This window comes from Aphis gossypii, chromosome 3, assembly GCF_020184175.1.
Source record: "Aphis gossypii isolate Hap1 chromosome 3, ASM2018417v2, whole genome shotgun sequence".
NCBI classification, from domain to species: Eukaryota; Metazoa; Arthropoda; class Insecta; order Hemiptera; family Aphididae; genus Aphis; species Aphis gossypii.
In genome coordinates, this window is record NC_065532.1 from 39,130,640 (window position 1) to 39,147,952 (window position 17,313).

The window sequence follows — 17,313 nt, forward strand, 5'->3', positions numbered from 1 at the left end:
TTCTGCGGTAACGTCGTCGTCCGCGTCGACGGTGGCCGTCAGATGCAATGGCGCGCGGGTGACGACCCGTACGGTGCGGCGGGTGGGGGGTAGACGGTTGCCGAGTGGGAGTCGGCGGCGGCGGCGGCGGTGTCGGTGTCGGTGCCCTTCGAACGACGACGACGGCGACGGCGACGCTGCCGTAGCGTCACCTGTTGTCGGTTTCTGGCACTAACGATGTGGACGTGCGCGCGCGCGAGCGATCACGGTGTTCACGTAACTACCTACGTCATGTACATATAGTACGGTAATAATAATAATAATAATAATATTGTAAAAACTACTGTAGGTATATACCTGCGCGACCGACCGGCGACCGGGCCGGCTACCTGTACATCGCCGTGCCACCTGCGCCTGCCCACACGGTCGGCAGCTTCGTCGACGGCGTAGCGGCGGCGGCGGCGGGGAAGACCGAAAAGCAGAAGAAGAAGCAGAGAGACGGAAAAAGTTATAACGAAATAGAAATCACGATTGGTGGTGGTGGGTACGAGCAGCGAGCGTACCTACGACCGCGGCGGTTACGACGTCCACCCGGCGGGCACATACTATGTGTACATTATAATATTATTATTAGATACAAGCGTACATGAGTAGTAAAATAATATATTATAAATTATAATACTGGCGAGTTGTCCATAATAATATGATGGTGTGTTGTTGTTAATATTGTTGTATTGTATTGTTGTTGTTGTTGTTGTTATTATTTTTTTTTTTTTTTTAATAACGCAAGTCTCTTCGGTCGCCGCAGCCGACACACGAGTGAGGTGTGACGATAAAATTATTGTATATCCCGAGTAACACACTAATGACACGTATCTCGGCAGACCGCGGTGTCCTTTGAACGAGCTATGCCTAATTCTAAGAATATACCTAAAACGGTAGGCTGCAGTTGCAATACGAAAAAATATATTGTTTATTCTTTCGATTTATTTAATATTATCTTTATAACCGCGCACACGTCGCTAGAATTCAAAATAACAAATAAAGCAGTAAATGCGTACATGTAGGTACTTCGAGTAAAAACAATTCTAAGTACGAATAAGAAAATGAACAATTGTAGAAGGTTAGGACGTTTCCGCGGGAAGAAAAATTCGCGTCTCGGTTTACCAACTACACTATAATATTATAAATTAATGCAAAACGTATTTAATATCAATCAGTGCAAGGGTTGGTATAATTGGAAAAAGATCGAAAAAATCATGACTGTCAAATTTCAATTAATGCGAATTGTTTTACCACGAAAATACAAATATTACAAATCCGTCTTTTTTCGTTTTAAATTTTTTTAATTTCTTTACTAACTATAGACTCGAGAAACGAATCTATTGACACTGAATTCTTTATAAGTGCTATTGATAATGAAAATACAATATGGAACACTCAAAATTCTGAATAAAGCTTGAGAAATGCCAAGTCAAAAGATTGGGAAAATATAAGAAAAATATTTAACGAACATTTTGACGATAAACCAACAGGCAACAGCTGATTTCTCACCTTTCAATAACATTGGTAAGTACACTGTACATAAACTATACCTATTACTTATATACTTCAAAATATAACTAATTTCAATGTTATTGTTTTTTTATATTTCTTATACCTAATACAATTTACAAGTATAGTGATTTGTTGTACCTATATTAATACATGAATAATTAATATTCATTTTTACTTTATCAACAATCTATTCATGGTATATGGTTAGATATATAGTCTATCGGAAAAAATAATTTAAGTATTTAAATATTATTTAATGTCTTTTATTTTCTCAATTGTCATAATACCAATTTTTTTTTTTGATTCCTCGCATATTAATAATTAAACTCATATTTTTTTATACATACCATAATTTTTACAATTTTATTTATGTACTTTGAAACTGACGCTTATAATATTTCAAAATCAAATTTAATTTCCATTGTAACCAGTTGTAAATTAAAATTATACCAATCTAAAAATATTTTATAAGCCATGTAAATCATTATATCGTGGAATGTTTACCTATAATTAAAATTTGTATTTTTTATATATTATATTAATAAATAAGATTAAATATACCTAATACGCGTGGTAGGCATTTGCCATACGAATAAATATATTATTTATTCTTTAGATTTATTTAATTATTTAATTATTTATTTAATAATTTAATATTATTATCTGTATAACCGCGTGTACGTAGTAAATTCAAAATTAAATAAGTCAGTAAATGCGTATATACTTCGAGTTACTTAATAAAATAAAAAAAAACAATTCTGAGCACGAATAAGAAAATGATCACTGTCATCCTTACGTAATGCGTTGATATCATAATCCAAAATGAGAATAACTTATGTTGGCTATATGAGGAAAAATATTTATAGGATCTTTGTGACTGTTTTTTGAGATTTTCTACTCAAAATAATTTACAATTCCAATTCTAAGATAAAAATAATAAATACAGAATACTTTTCGATTTCAAAAATTACTTCCATACTGCCCATCCTCTCTTCGCAACATCAGGTATCGACAATATCTTCTTTATCAATTAAGAAGAAAATCGTTATAATGAGTTCTGTAGTTATATACATAAATATAATATGTTATCTATCTCAAACCTATTAAGTAATTAACCTATCTCAAACGTTCCGCACAAGTTTTTTTTAAAAAAATTCCAATTCCAACGTATTTTTCTAAGTAATTACTAATTCTTTAAAGTTTTAACAACAATAAGGTGAAATAACGATGATGGTCGTTTCACGATAAGACGTCATAATTTATAGCCAAAGTTTTTATTATTATAACGAAATATACTAAACAAATCAATTATTTTCGTACAAAACTACACTCCATAAGTTATAGTAATGTAATGCTCGTCTCTAGTGAAACGTATCTTAACAATAAATAACTAGCAATATATACCTAATATAGTAGATACTGTCTTTAGGTGTACCGTATATATTGTCCGTTTTCGGTGATAATCAAAGTATCAAATTGCACTCATTGGTTTTTTTTATATTATTTTAAGCAATAATTTCAACTGATCAGACGAGATGACATTTCTCGTCGAAATATAATTGTCAATAAAGTAAAATTAATACATATATTCTGCGACATGTCCTTTGTTTCAATATTAAATAATAGTAAAAAAAAATACTGTAAATATTAAGACCTATAAGTTATAAGGTGCAACCGTTAAGTCAATCGTTAACTATCCACGAATTCTGTGAATAGTATATATGTTGTAGTTTGTTTAAATTTGTGTGCTGCAACATAGTACAAGTATATATTTTTAAAATCCTATTACCAGATTACCTACCTATAGCCTAAATATCTTTAATTTTGAATAATTTCGTTGGTTTTTTCACCATTCGTGTGAGTTCCTTTAAAACAAACGTTTATAGTGTTTACCTTTACATTGCTTAATGATTATAATAGCCAACATAAAGATAAAGTTTAAAAAATAACGTTATCATACGTTTAATCGTGATTTTTATTTGATAAATAATTACTATTTTAGAAGGCTTGTAAATCCTGTTTATTATAAATATAAAATTGCATTAATTATAAGTCATTACCTATAACGAATAACTCAATAACGATGGATTATAAATTGCGACAATGCGACCTAGTAATTGTTATCTCAACCTTATTCAGAAATCGTTTGACTTTGATAACAGGATCAATTCACTATGCCAATTTAATGAACCCTAGAAAATTCCTTACTAGAAAGATAAAAAATCTCCTGAAACCCTTAGGCTATTATTCCTGCGCCACTATAACATTATAAACAGTGAAAAAACCGTCCACTTACTATTAATATTTTTTTACAAGACTTTCTCGTAATTTTATGGTAATTATTTTGAACATTACAACTTTATTTTGAATATTTATACCAAAAAAATATCGTTAATTTAACGAACAGCGAATTAAATGCATTTCGCCATTTGATTTAGTATCGCTTCGGAGAAAATGCAGCATGACGTTATCTTATGTAATTAACAAATACGTGGATAGCAATGCTCTATTCAAAAAGTATTAAAATTAATAGGTTTTTCGTGCATGTTACTCTGTTTTAATTTTTCAAAAGAATATTTTGATTCTTATACAGAAATAGTGAGTAGAGTACACATTATAACATAAATAATAAGGTCTGAGATATTAAGATTAAATTTTATAAGCAACTGTTTTGTAAAATAAATATATTAATTATAGATTAAATATTCTTTAACGCTTATATTATATTAGCTGTATTCGTTTAATTGTACATTGACAAATGTAAACTATAAATACATAAACTTAAGAATTATATTAATATTTTACTCAATTGAAAGTTGAAACTATTAAATTTTTATTTTTATATTAATTACTTTTTTAAAAATATTCACAGATACAAAAACTGTAATTGCATTTTTTATTGCTACATATAATTGTTTCTTACTTAGATACACTGACAATAGTGACAATAATATAAAAACATAATATTGTCTGTAATGACAATTTATAATTTTGTATAGGATACATGTACACAATACATAATATATTGTAGGAAATATTATAATTATCTACCAACTAATAATAACGGAGGTACTATTTACGATAATTATTGTGAAATTTAAAATAATCCAAATTTATGTTTAAGTTATTCGTGACAAAATTCATTTGCTAAAACATTAAAACTTATTGAAATGGAAAATTTGATCTTAGAGTTTTAGACTAGACTACTAGAGTGAACAGCTAGTGAACATTTTAGTAAACTTTTAATTTAATAATTACTTTTATATGTTTTATAGAGTTTATAGTTTTAGTATAAACTACCTACTTATTAGGAATCTTGTATTAAATTTTTAAAAATTTTGATCTAAATGAATAACTTTTTTTATCGAAAATTATAGAAAAAAAATTGCCATTACCTTCGCAATTGCACCTTTTGCAAATCATTTATACACTTTTCCAATTTAATATTACTAAAAATAATGATAAAAAAAAATTCAAATTTAGTTTTCTTAAAAATAATGATGTATATAAATAACAACTGCATATTAAGTATTTTCTAAATAAAAAAAATTAACTCTGGTAAGAAGGTAATAAAAAGTATGCGTACCTATACCTATAAATGAACTCAAACCACGGCGGTCAATGTAGTTATGCCGTTATGCCCGACCCGGTTTAAAATTAATTATAGAATTAATAATCTAGTAAAAACGCCATACAGAAGTCAGTCACACGGCATTAAACTCTGTGTTCTTCGCATGTTTTAAACATACAAACATATATAATATATACAATATATAATTCTAACTACTGTACGTCGGTCGTTATATGTATACCTACACATTACATATTACAAACAATAGGAAATATCAGGATTGTTTATACGAATAATGAAAACCGTTTGTATAAAACATTAGGGCTTATGTACCTACAGGTTACAGTAATATACAATAATTATGCGGAACCGCGTATTACTCACGTCAGACGATTCGCAGTGAAAATTTATCGTATGGGTACCCACACAAAAAACGGAAACTTGTCTTCTTTTGCATTCTAAATTTTTATACAGTAATAATGTGTTTTATTATTGTGCATAATGATATTTAAATTATCATTTATCGAATCTAATCGGTACACACTGGTATTATAATTTATAATAAACGGGTATATAACAGTATAGGTATATTGTAATTGTTGATTAGCCGTAATCTTTGAATTTCGTACGCTTATTCGTTGACAGTAGAAATGTGTATAAACTATAAAATCAACAGTTTTTATTGCACTCGGTTTTGAGAAAAAAAAACGTTTCACAGTAAGTATAGGTACATGACGGTGGCATATTATATAGCAGTTTGGGAACCGACGAAAAAAAATCCTAAGTACAGGTTTTCTATATAATATAGTAATGCATTATAATTTATAACATTATAATATATAATATACTCTCGGCGTAATATATATTATAATATAATATAATAATGAACCTACGTGTGTGAGAGCTGCAGTAGGTAATATACTGTACCTACAATAATCTCTGTTTAAACGAACGGTCGTAGTGCAGTTTGAGTGTGTGTGTCTTAAAATACGTTGAATTTGTGTACATACCCACATTATATAATATACGTTTATATGTACAGGGTGTCTGTCTTTGTAATATACACCCACCCATCAGTCTATAATAAGTATACATAATTATATGAAGATAATTTATGGAAAATAAAATAATTCATCGCTGTTAAAATATTTACTCGACATATATATATTCAACTCTACCTGCAATTGGCTATCTATAGCCTATTTAACTATACCTACCTACTTAATAAAACAAAGGGTTTAATTTATTTTGAATTTTAGTTGAAGTATAAATCGTAGTAACTACAGCAGGTCATTGATTAAAAATATTTTTTTAGAATACTTATGGAACCATTTATAGAATTTCATTTAATATAATTAAAATAGAAAAATAGTTATCTATACGGAAACAAATGACACGGTGAAACACCATCCTGTATATATCAGTAACAGGATCGTATATACGTATATACAATATACATATAATATTGAACCGTCGTCGTATGTATATTATACGGTGAAGCGTAGACATGCACCGATATTTACCGAAAAAAAATCAAGAGAAAACCCGACGTTAAGTCTACTTGTATATTGTATATAATCTGTTGTCATAAAAGTCGGCGGCGGTGGAGGCGGCGTGTATTCATCTCTCAAAGACGTAACTGTTAAAAACGGCCATAAATCAATATATTGCGTAAACCTCGGGGATTCATAAAAATGTGTTACACATTCGAACGTAGCTGCAATAGTACCTATTATATAGTTAGTTATTTTATCTCTCTTTTCGATTATACGGTTACGATTTTATTGTTTTCTAAGTACACATGTGTGTGCGTGAGTGCTCAAAGGGACGTCGACGTAGTTTTATACGGGTTCTTTTGACGAAGCTACTGTCATGCATGCCGTATAGTACGACCCGCCTTTGTACACACAAGGCTGTAATAATATGTATATAATAGGGTGTACACGGGATTGCGCAACCCGTGGGATGACATCATATTTATTGCCATGCGAGTATTGAAAAACGTATTGAAAAACTAAGATCATATTGTACCTGCAGCGCCAGTCCGATTACCTTTAGGTATATAATATTAGACGACGGACCGTAACGGTCGATTTTGCGGTGAAACGTTTTATGAACACAAATAATAATATAGACTACGGGGAATTAGCTATATATGTAGTCGGTACCAATAAGGAGGATTTAAATCCCCTTAGCCTAATCTAGTCTTCGACGTGCGTTTTGAAATGAGTCTCGGATAATGTTCGAAGTGTGTGTCCTTAAAGGATGAACTGACCGAGTGCGTCAGAAAATAATAAATAATCATTTTTGTATTTTATTGCATAATATAGTACAAAATTTGTCCCTGCATCAGTTCGTTATTTGATAAATATCACTCTTAAACATATACGGCGATTCATCGAGCACATTCACCTATTTTTTCTTCTTCCATAATGCGGAATCATAATTTGAATGAAATCTTTATTGAATTAAAAAATAGGAATGGGTAATTCTGTATATAGTTTATCCATGTACAATATGTTAAATAAATAAACTATAGTATATTCGCGGACCGCAGTGTAAATTGTATGTGGTCAGTGCAATATTAGATTATAAATTATGAGTATATTGTATTATATATTATATATAATGAACTTCCTAAAATACCGTTTATAGTGTATCTGAACCTCTCTCATATTCTATTGTGAAGTACGACTGTATGGCCGTATGGGGTAAACCTGAGCCACGAAAAGCTATACACTAAATACCCAATTTCTATTTTCGAACAAAATGACGATCGTCTATACAGTTTTCCGTAGGTCACCTCATTATACGTTGAAATGTCGAATAATGAGTAACGTCATTCTATCCAAATACTTTTGATCGATTATCGTAGGTATACATAAATATATATTACACGGTAGTCAGAAAAAAAAGCCACGGAAAAAAAATCCAGGGAAAAAAAAGCCAATAAAAAAAAGCCACGGGAAAAATAATCCACAAAAAAAAAAGCCATGGGAAAAATAAGCCACGGAAAATTACAATTAACAATTAAAATTAAAGTATAAATTAGGTATTATTTAAAAATTGTTTACACATTATTGGTCATATTGTATACATACATACATACATATATATATAGGTAATATATATATATATAATATATCGGTTATAAACGGTTTACATTGGTTTTCATTTTCACATTTATATATTAGATATTATATAATATTATTAATACACAGGTTATATGTTATTATTTATTATTTATTATTCTATAGTACCTAATAAATATATTTTAGATTCTAAACAGTAATGAATGTATTGATTTTATTTATTTTACAACCTTTATTTTTATTTTTTTGGGTTTGTCATCACCTTTAGGGAAAATAAGTGTTTCGATTTCCTTAATTAAATATATTAAGGAAATTATGAAGTTCATACAATCATACTGCAATGTACATTTAAAAAAGAATCACCCTGTACAAATACATACATTATAGTTATACATATCTAGGGTGAAAGACATAAATCAATTGATTTCAAGATAATATCCACAAAATATCAAGTTATTTTTATTCAATGTTTAGCATTTTCTTTCATCTTGTTTTGAAGGAAATTCCCTTTCTTTTGTTAAGATATAACTGTTTTATAACAATACTTTCAGTCTCACACATCTATACTCTCAGTCTCACACATCTATACTCTCAGTCTTTTTCTCTAGTTTCTCTATTTTTGATTTTACATTTTTAACATACGATGGAAATCATTAACTCTAATAAAAATAAGCCCAAATTATGTTTCGAGGGCTACATGTACGTTCTCAAACATACCGGAAAAAGTAGTATTACATGGCGCTGTAGTAAAGCAACTATGCTCAAATGTCCGGGGACCATGTATACAGATCTTCAAATGTCAAAAATTGTCAAAAGTGGAACAACTCATATCATAACACATAGGCCAAACAAGAAAGAGGTTGAGGTAAGTAAGTGTTATAATGAAATGAAAAATCAAGCAAAGACTACCAAAAACAACCCATCACATATTTTTGGAGAATGCGTTGCAAAATTAGACGACAAAAGTCAAATGCCACCTGAAAACATAGTCAAGCGCACACTACGAAACCAAAGAACAAAAAATAATCCTTTAGACTCTGATGAAATCGTGGGTAAGTATCAATATAATATAATATATAGTTCTATTAAATATATATATAATATATAGGTATATTATTATAATAGTTATATTAAATATATACATATAGGTACTGGTCTGTTATCGCTACGGGAACGAAAATTTTTATCGCACCGCCAATTACGAACGCGGCGATTACCTATCGCTTTGTTTTATTAGTTTAGGTAATTTTACGATACTTATCGGTTATCGCGACTACCTAACAAAAAATGTAACCGCACAAAGAAATATTAAAAATTCAGAAAAAAGTCAAAAATGTGACTGTCGCTACGCTCCTCGGCGCCGTCGCTACGCTCCGCACAAATCGAAAATATCCCTCGACTTGCTATACAACGCCACCTTAAGTAGGTTACAGGGTAAATTATGTCATAGTATATGGGTAGTAATTACCCTGTGACCTACTTGAGGTGGCGTTGCATAGCAAGTCGAGGGATATTTTCGAGTTGTGCGGAGCGTAGCGACGAGTGCCGAAACACGCGCAGTCATATTTTTTGTTAGGTAGTCGCGATAACCGATAAGTACTGTAAAATTACTTAAACTAATAAATTAAAGCGATAGGTAATTGTTGTAGGTATAAATAAAATAATATGTTCGAAATCGCCGCATTCGTAATTGGCGAGGTGATAAAATTTTTCGTTCCTGTGGCGGGGCGATAACAGACCAGTACCTACATATATTATAATAAATAGTTATATAAATATATTTAATATCTATAATTGAAGACTTAGCACATTATTGATTTCCAGTCTTATTTTTTTTTAAATAAAAATGTAAATTAAAAAAAATACAATTTTTTTAGATGAATGGTGTACAACGGGTGAGCCCCATAATAAAAGATTTTTATTGTTTGACGATGGTGTGAATGAGGAAGACCGTATGGTAATTTTTGCTACAGATGAAGGTCTTCAACATTTATCAAATAGTTCAAGTTGGTACATGGACGGAAACTTTGGTTTGGCCCCAAAAGATTTTCTTCAACTGTATGTGGTAAGAGTTAAAATACAAAAAACATTTATAACATCTATTTACTGTTTGTTGAAAAATAAAAATCAAAAAACTTATGAAAAAATGCTGACCAAAATTCTAGAAAAATGTTCTGAACGGCAATTATATCCAGATCCAACTAGCTTTCATGTAGATTTTGAAAAATCTGTAATCAACGCAGTGAAATCTGTGTTGGGAGAGCATGTGTGTATTAATGGCTGTTTTTACCATCTTACACAAAGTACACACAGAATGATTCAAAAACTTGGCCTAGAACAAATATACAGAGAAGATGAAAGTTTTAGTGAGTTTTGTAGAAAACTGGATGGGTTGGCATTTTTGCCTTTAGAAATGGTTAAAGATGGGATGGCTCACTTAAAGAACATAATGCCAGATCATGCCAATGATCTAGTTGATTATTTTGACAAAACTTACGTAAATGGGACTTATAGACAGATAGGTATTCCAGGAGAGACTAATATACGTTTTAGAAATTGTCCACCACTATTTCCACTTGAACAGTGGAATACTCATGATTTGACTTTGGAAGATAGCGATCGTACAAATAACCAAACTGAAGGTTGGAATAACCGTTTTTCTAGACTGGTCGGCCACAAGCATCCAAGTATTTGGGTTTTAATAACCAAAATGAGGTTAGAAGTTGCTACAGATGAGACGAAGTTGGCACAACAAAGTCTAGGTTTATTAAGCAACAAAAGAAAATTACCGCATTATGAAAAAAATCAAAAATTATTAAAAAATCTCTGCTTGGAAATCAAAGAAGGAAACAAAAGCTTACCAGAATTTTTAACTGCAATAGTACACACAATACGTTTTTATTGACCAATATATATTATACTTTTATACGTACCTATATACTTTTATTATCTACCTACTCGAAAATTGACATTACAATATTATAAAATTAGTGAAAAATGTTTTTACTTAATAATGACCTAACCTTATATTTTATAATTTATTAATATTAACAATTTTATTTTTAATTATTTTTTATATATGAATACGGACAATACAGTATGACCAACTGTGTTAAAAATTTTGAATAATACTTTAATTTTAATTTTTTTATATGTTTAATTATAATCATTTTTTAAATATTTTTCCCGTAAATTATTTTCTGTTGTATAATAAGTATTAACATATAACCTGTGTATTAATAATTATATATATATATATATGTATACAATATGACCAATAATGTGTAAACAATTTTTAAATAATACCTAATTTATACTTTAATTTTAATTGTTATATATTTAATTATTTTAATTTGACTTTTTTTCCGTGGCTTATTTTTCCCATGGCTTTTTTTTTTGTGGATTATTTTTCCCGTGGCTTTTTTTTATTGGCTTTTTTTTCCCTAGATTTTTTTTCCGTGGCTTTTTTTTCCTACATTCATATTACACACGCACGGTGCAAAAATGTATTATATTATAATATTATAATTATACAATAAGGTATTATTATATTATATGCTTATAATTTTAAATAATATTATTATTCTTAGCATGGATCTGAGCATAACCGTGCGTTCGTGCACGCATATTATAACATATTGTATTAGGTATATGCGACGTGTTTTTCCAAAAGGAAAAGGGCGTCACTCTCACCGCCGACTTGTGCAGCAGAACGATCACACCAGTCGCGAACTGTTCAACATTCAATGTGTACCCGATTTCGTGTACGTTTTTGTTTTTAATCGAAACAGTAATTGTGTGTAGTATATACTATATAGGGTATATACAGTTGGTTTTAAGGTATCTTCTATTTTATACACGTGTTATACATTGGTTCCGGTTCTCCGTCACAGTACACCGCAAAGGCGTGTTTACTCGTTATATAAATAATTTGATAAATGTATAGTATTGCCTAATTCAAATGTGTATAATTAGACAACGCGTGTAAAATTTAGTTATGTTTATAAGCAAATAGGTTTGTGGAATTTACATTTTTAATTTTTTTTTTTTTTTTGGTTTGTTTGTCGACCGATTATTTAAAATTATCATTAATATTGTTGAATTCTTATGTTGCAGTGCGATCCGGGAAGAAGTAACACAATCAAACACATTATTGTTAATTTAAGCGATGAATTATATCGTAAATATCTTAATGGAAATATTTTGACAGCTATCAAAAAAAACCTTTAAAATCTTAATAACCAGCTGGATCAGATTTACACTATAACACCATTCAAGCAATGTGTATATCGTTCACTCCCCTTGCGTCTGATTATGTTTTTGGTAAAAACTATAACAAAAACATTTTTTATAAACCCATCTGACCGAGGCTGTAGCAGTATAGCCCATAGTAGCTATAACTGGGTCCATCCATCTCGATCTTCTTACGTTTTTGTGACTTATTGCTTATCTCATTAAATTATTAGTTTGTATTTTAAGCGTATATAACCACAATAATAGTTAATAAACTATACATGATGTTTTATAATTCTATTATACAAGTATATTTAAAATTAATTTTTTCTAAATCGTTTTATGTGCGGCGTATGTTATAGAAATATGCAAGTGTATGCTTGTTGATAGAAATATAAGTAATTTAATAAAGAATTATGGTTTGTTGAATGTAAATGGTTGGGTTAATTAATATATAATATAGTTAAATGCAGATTTTTACTGTATAATAAATGGTGCTTATTTAGTATGTGTGACAACTGACATTGAACCAATATAGACTAAGATTACACTTATTAGGTAGTACTTTGCAAAAAGCAATAACTTTGTATTATTCTCAATAATATTATTAATGAATTATTTCAGTATATAATTATAAATATTAACTAAATATTAGTAACTTTTGGTTGATAAAAGTCCACACAAGGTATAGCCGGAATATTATAAGCGTTTCAACTTTCAATGTTACATCTCACATAATTGTAGCAATTCCAAGATTTAAGTTCTAATTATGGTACTATCGTTTACAAATGTAGAATACACAAACATAATATATAAAAGTAGTCCAGTGACATCACTTTATAAATTATAAATTTTACAATATTTTATATTAAGAAATAAAAACATACATGTATTAAAACATTGTTTTTACACAATATTGATTATTATCGAATTTATAAAAATAATTACTAAGTAGTTACCTACATTTTATATTTTTTATTCATAATTGTATACCTAATAATGACTGGAATCACGATAGAAGTTGACTGTGAATTAAAAATCAATTAAAAATAAAAACTATATATATAGTTTCATGATTAAATTATCATAACTATATTTACATTATGTTAAAATGGAATACAAATTTATTGAGAATTTCATTACAAAATATACAATTTCCTCAGTTAACGCACAGGTGTTACAACAGATACTATACAGAATTACAATATATGTCATTATAATTATTTACAGTATATACTAAAATTCGAATAAAGTTTATAATTTATTATAAATTAATAAATATTGATTCAAAGTGTTGATTCTATATAGGTAAACCAGTTAACAACTTGAAGTATATTGTGAGTCAACTGTGCTTGTACCTACGATATAATAATTCTAATTTATTTAATTGGAATGGTCGCCGGTCGGATTATACTTACACATAGCTACCTACTTAATCAAATCTGAACTGAATTGGTACGCTCAAGGATCCTGAATCCTGATTAAACTATGGAACTTCATATCGGTACGATACTACGAGAGGAAGAATATCGAGGTCCTCATGACACAAATGGTGACGATTTATGAACTCACATCTTGAAAACATCATAAAGTAAATTATAAATCTTCAATAGACAACAGTAAATGCTACATAACTATACGAACAATTTATTTTGAAAGCGCTAAATTTTACGCAAATAATTAAATAATCATTATTAATATTTATGTTATTTATCTGCATATATAGAAAGTTAAATAAAAAATAAACGTTGTAAACGTGCTGCGTGCCTACGTGTATATAATGCGCACCCGTGTAACAATTTTTCGAGGACGATACTCATCGAAAATATACATCCTACACGTTACACGTACCTAATATAAGCTAAACTGAAAGAACTCGAATTTCGTATCCAAAATAAATATTAAACGTTTAAATAATGTGTATACATAAAAATGCATTATCCACATACTCATAACATATTAACATACATAAGTCAAATACCACTGCGCAAATTTTTGTTATCATAGTAATGTTGACGGTTTTAGAAACGTTTAGGAATTTAGGATATAATGCTAAATGATTATACAGAAATATTTATATTTTATATATAATATTACATAGGCGTAAGGTGGTCAAATTTGTCGGGGGGGAGGGGCTTTAGCCCTTCCAGGTGCAGATATTAACGAGTTTTTGGGAGGCTATGATTCAAACTGGGGGGCTAAGCCCCCCAAGCCCTCCGCTAACTACGCCTTTGATAATATACAATTTACTTTAATTTATGGAAATTGTTGAAAATAAAATGTTAGTAAAAAAAGAGAAAACAATCGTCAGACCATTTGATTGTGCGTAGTAACATATTATATACGTATATCCACCACGTACGCGTTTTCACGTTATTTCGACATTATAATTTATAATTATTAGTCAAATAACCTCAATTTAAATTTTTTTTACATATTTAAGGGCAATTGACCACGCAGATACTATCTCATAATATACAAGTAATACAACTTCCCTCTCAACTACAATGAAAACTCTTTCATTTTTAAATCATAATTTTTTTTTTTTTTTTGATACATTTTGTTGAATCAATTGCAAGTCTGCAGACAATAATATTACTATTTATATTTTACTTACTATTATTATTATATTATCTAGTATTATCGAATCGTCGACATATTACCTATATACCCAATATGAATAAATAATAATCGGTTTTAAAAATTACCGTCGCCTCGAAGATCAAAGCACCTAACACGGTAGAAACACCGTTTAGGAAACAGTAGAACTGTATTGTTAAAAATACGACTGCGTTATACGTTATGCTTATGATATATATTTTTTTATATACCGTCAAAACCACCCCCGTCTCGCCGTCGGATCACGCCTCTTCTTATCCTTATAATTGAATAATCAACATATTGTATACTGTATATATTATACGTCACGCGTGTTCACCGTTTGTCGTATTAAATCCTAAGACAAATGACAATAATACACCTATTATACCTGTCTAGGATATTATTACGATAATAATATTGTAATAACTATAGCGATTCTCGTCTCTTTTCCTCCGCGTTGCCTTTTGTTTTCGCGCGTTCCCGACGGGGGGGACGGCGTTTGTCTCGTGTGTATATAAAGTCGTGTTTCTTTATTGTTTTTTTATTCCGCGGCGGCGAAGAGACTGTGCCGCCGCCTCCGGGGGAACCCGCCGTTACCGCGGCCAAGTTGATTAGTATTCGGCGGCGCGACAGGGGAAAAACGCAAACACAAAAAACGTATAGCATTGTGTGCAAAAATCTCTCCGAGTGTAGGTATATTATATATTATATATACGGTTATAATAATATATTCGTAAAGAAAGAAATAATATGATAATCACAATAGCTGGTATATATTATATATATACCTATATCTATTATAAATTATTATGTTATATTATGTGCTACGCGTATATGTATGTATAAAACATCCAGATTACGTTTTTTGTTCGTCTTCGTTTCGCATTTGTCCGCCGTCATTGGGTCGTCTTACAACATAAAATGGGGGAGGGGGAGAGAATTAGACGCAAAGTACGTACCTTAAAAATTAATGAATGCTGTAAATTAAACTTATTACAGGTATAGGTACTCACTTGTAATTAAAAAGTGATAAACCACATATATTTATTAAGTACATACAATTTTGTAGACAATTTAAGTCAAAGACTAAAAGTATTACATAACTTTTGTAAATTTACTGATGCACGAGAAAGGTACTTTTCAAATAGTGCTTATATATACAAGGAGCACTCTTTATACCCATTTGACAATCTACTATATAATGCAACAAAGTATATATTGTTACTTCTCTTTTAATTTTTCTTAAACTTTAAAACTTACTTCCAACTATAGTACACCGTTATTAAAAACATAGAGAATACTATAATAACTAGACTTTTAAAATATTCATACATGAAAATTATATAGTACAGTCATGATCCATATAAATTAGTCATTTGTTTTAATTTTTTTTTATTTCAAGCCTGAGTGAACTATTACATCATTATTGTAATACCAGTCTAAATTATTATAATATTAAATACTACTACTACTAATAATAATAATAACATTTTAAACATTAAACGTAAAATAATAATAACAATGAAATATACATATGTACACAAATACAATAACAATGACAACAAATATAAATTTGACGTAAGAAACCAGTCAAATGCATATTATTATTATAAGGATTTAGCGTCCGTGCTGCACACTAAACAACAGTTATTATACTTGTTAGTCTACATTACGTTAAATATACAAGTATACTTTAAAATTTGCTAAAATAAAATGATAGTATTTAAAATGTTTGAATTAATTGTTTTATAAGCTTTATAAATTATAATACAATAAATATATTATAAATTGTAAGCTAATAACTGTACTAACTTAACGTTGGTGGTCGATCAAGTAGTGGACAGCAGAGTATTTATACTGATGCTAGTTCGCTTAATATGATCATTAATCACGCTTATTATAGTGTCACCGATGCCATATTAATCCCATTTACCTATAAATTAATGTTTGTGAATTTTGATCTTGATAAAAAAACATATTTAGGTATGTAAAAAAAAAGACTTGTAAAACATTTTCCATAACATTAAAGTTTTAAATCCATGATATTTATAATTTACTATTTAGAGTTCGTGTTTTAACACATATTATCGTTTTTATTGCATATATTACTAATTTTGAATGCTTATTTATCAGTTTTTTTAGTACATTAAATTCACTAGTCACTACTCTATAGTCGTATCGTATTCGTATTTTCTCTCTCTTGAAAACCGAACGGCAGCACAGAGTCCTACACTTCTACCGATTTACAACTCAAATCCGTCGTGTTAGTGGATATAAAAC

At 29.6% G+C, this 17,313-nt stretch overlaps 1 protein-coding gene and 1 long non-coding RNA gene across 2 annotated transcripts; both read left to right on the top strand.

The window, feature by feature from the left end:
• Window positions 1–168: 168 nt before the first annotated feature.
• LOC126551441 (uncharacterized) lies at window positions 169–14,117 on the top strand. Its single transcript, XR_007605348.1, has 3 exons — window positions 169–1,548; window positions 12,316–12,522; window positions 13,741–14,117. It is a non-coding gene; the product is annotated as an uncharacterized LOC126551441 (long non-coding RNA).
• Window positions 8,303–11,381, top strand: LOC126551436 (uncharacterized). Its single transcript, XM_050204694.1, has 2 exons — window positions 8,303–9,251; window positions 10,077–11,381. The coding sequence occupies exons 1-2, from the start codon at window positions 8,843–8,845 to the stop codon at window positions 11,102–11,104; spliced, it is 1,437 nt and encodes a 478-aa protein (XP_050060651.1). The 5' UTR covers window positions 8,303–8,842; the 3' UTR covers window positions 11,105–11,381.
• Window positions 14,118–17,313: the final 3,196 nt, after the last annotated feature.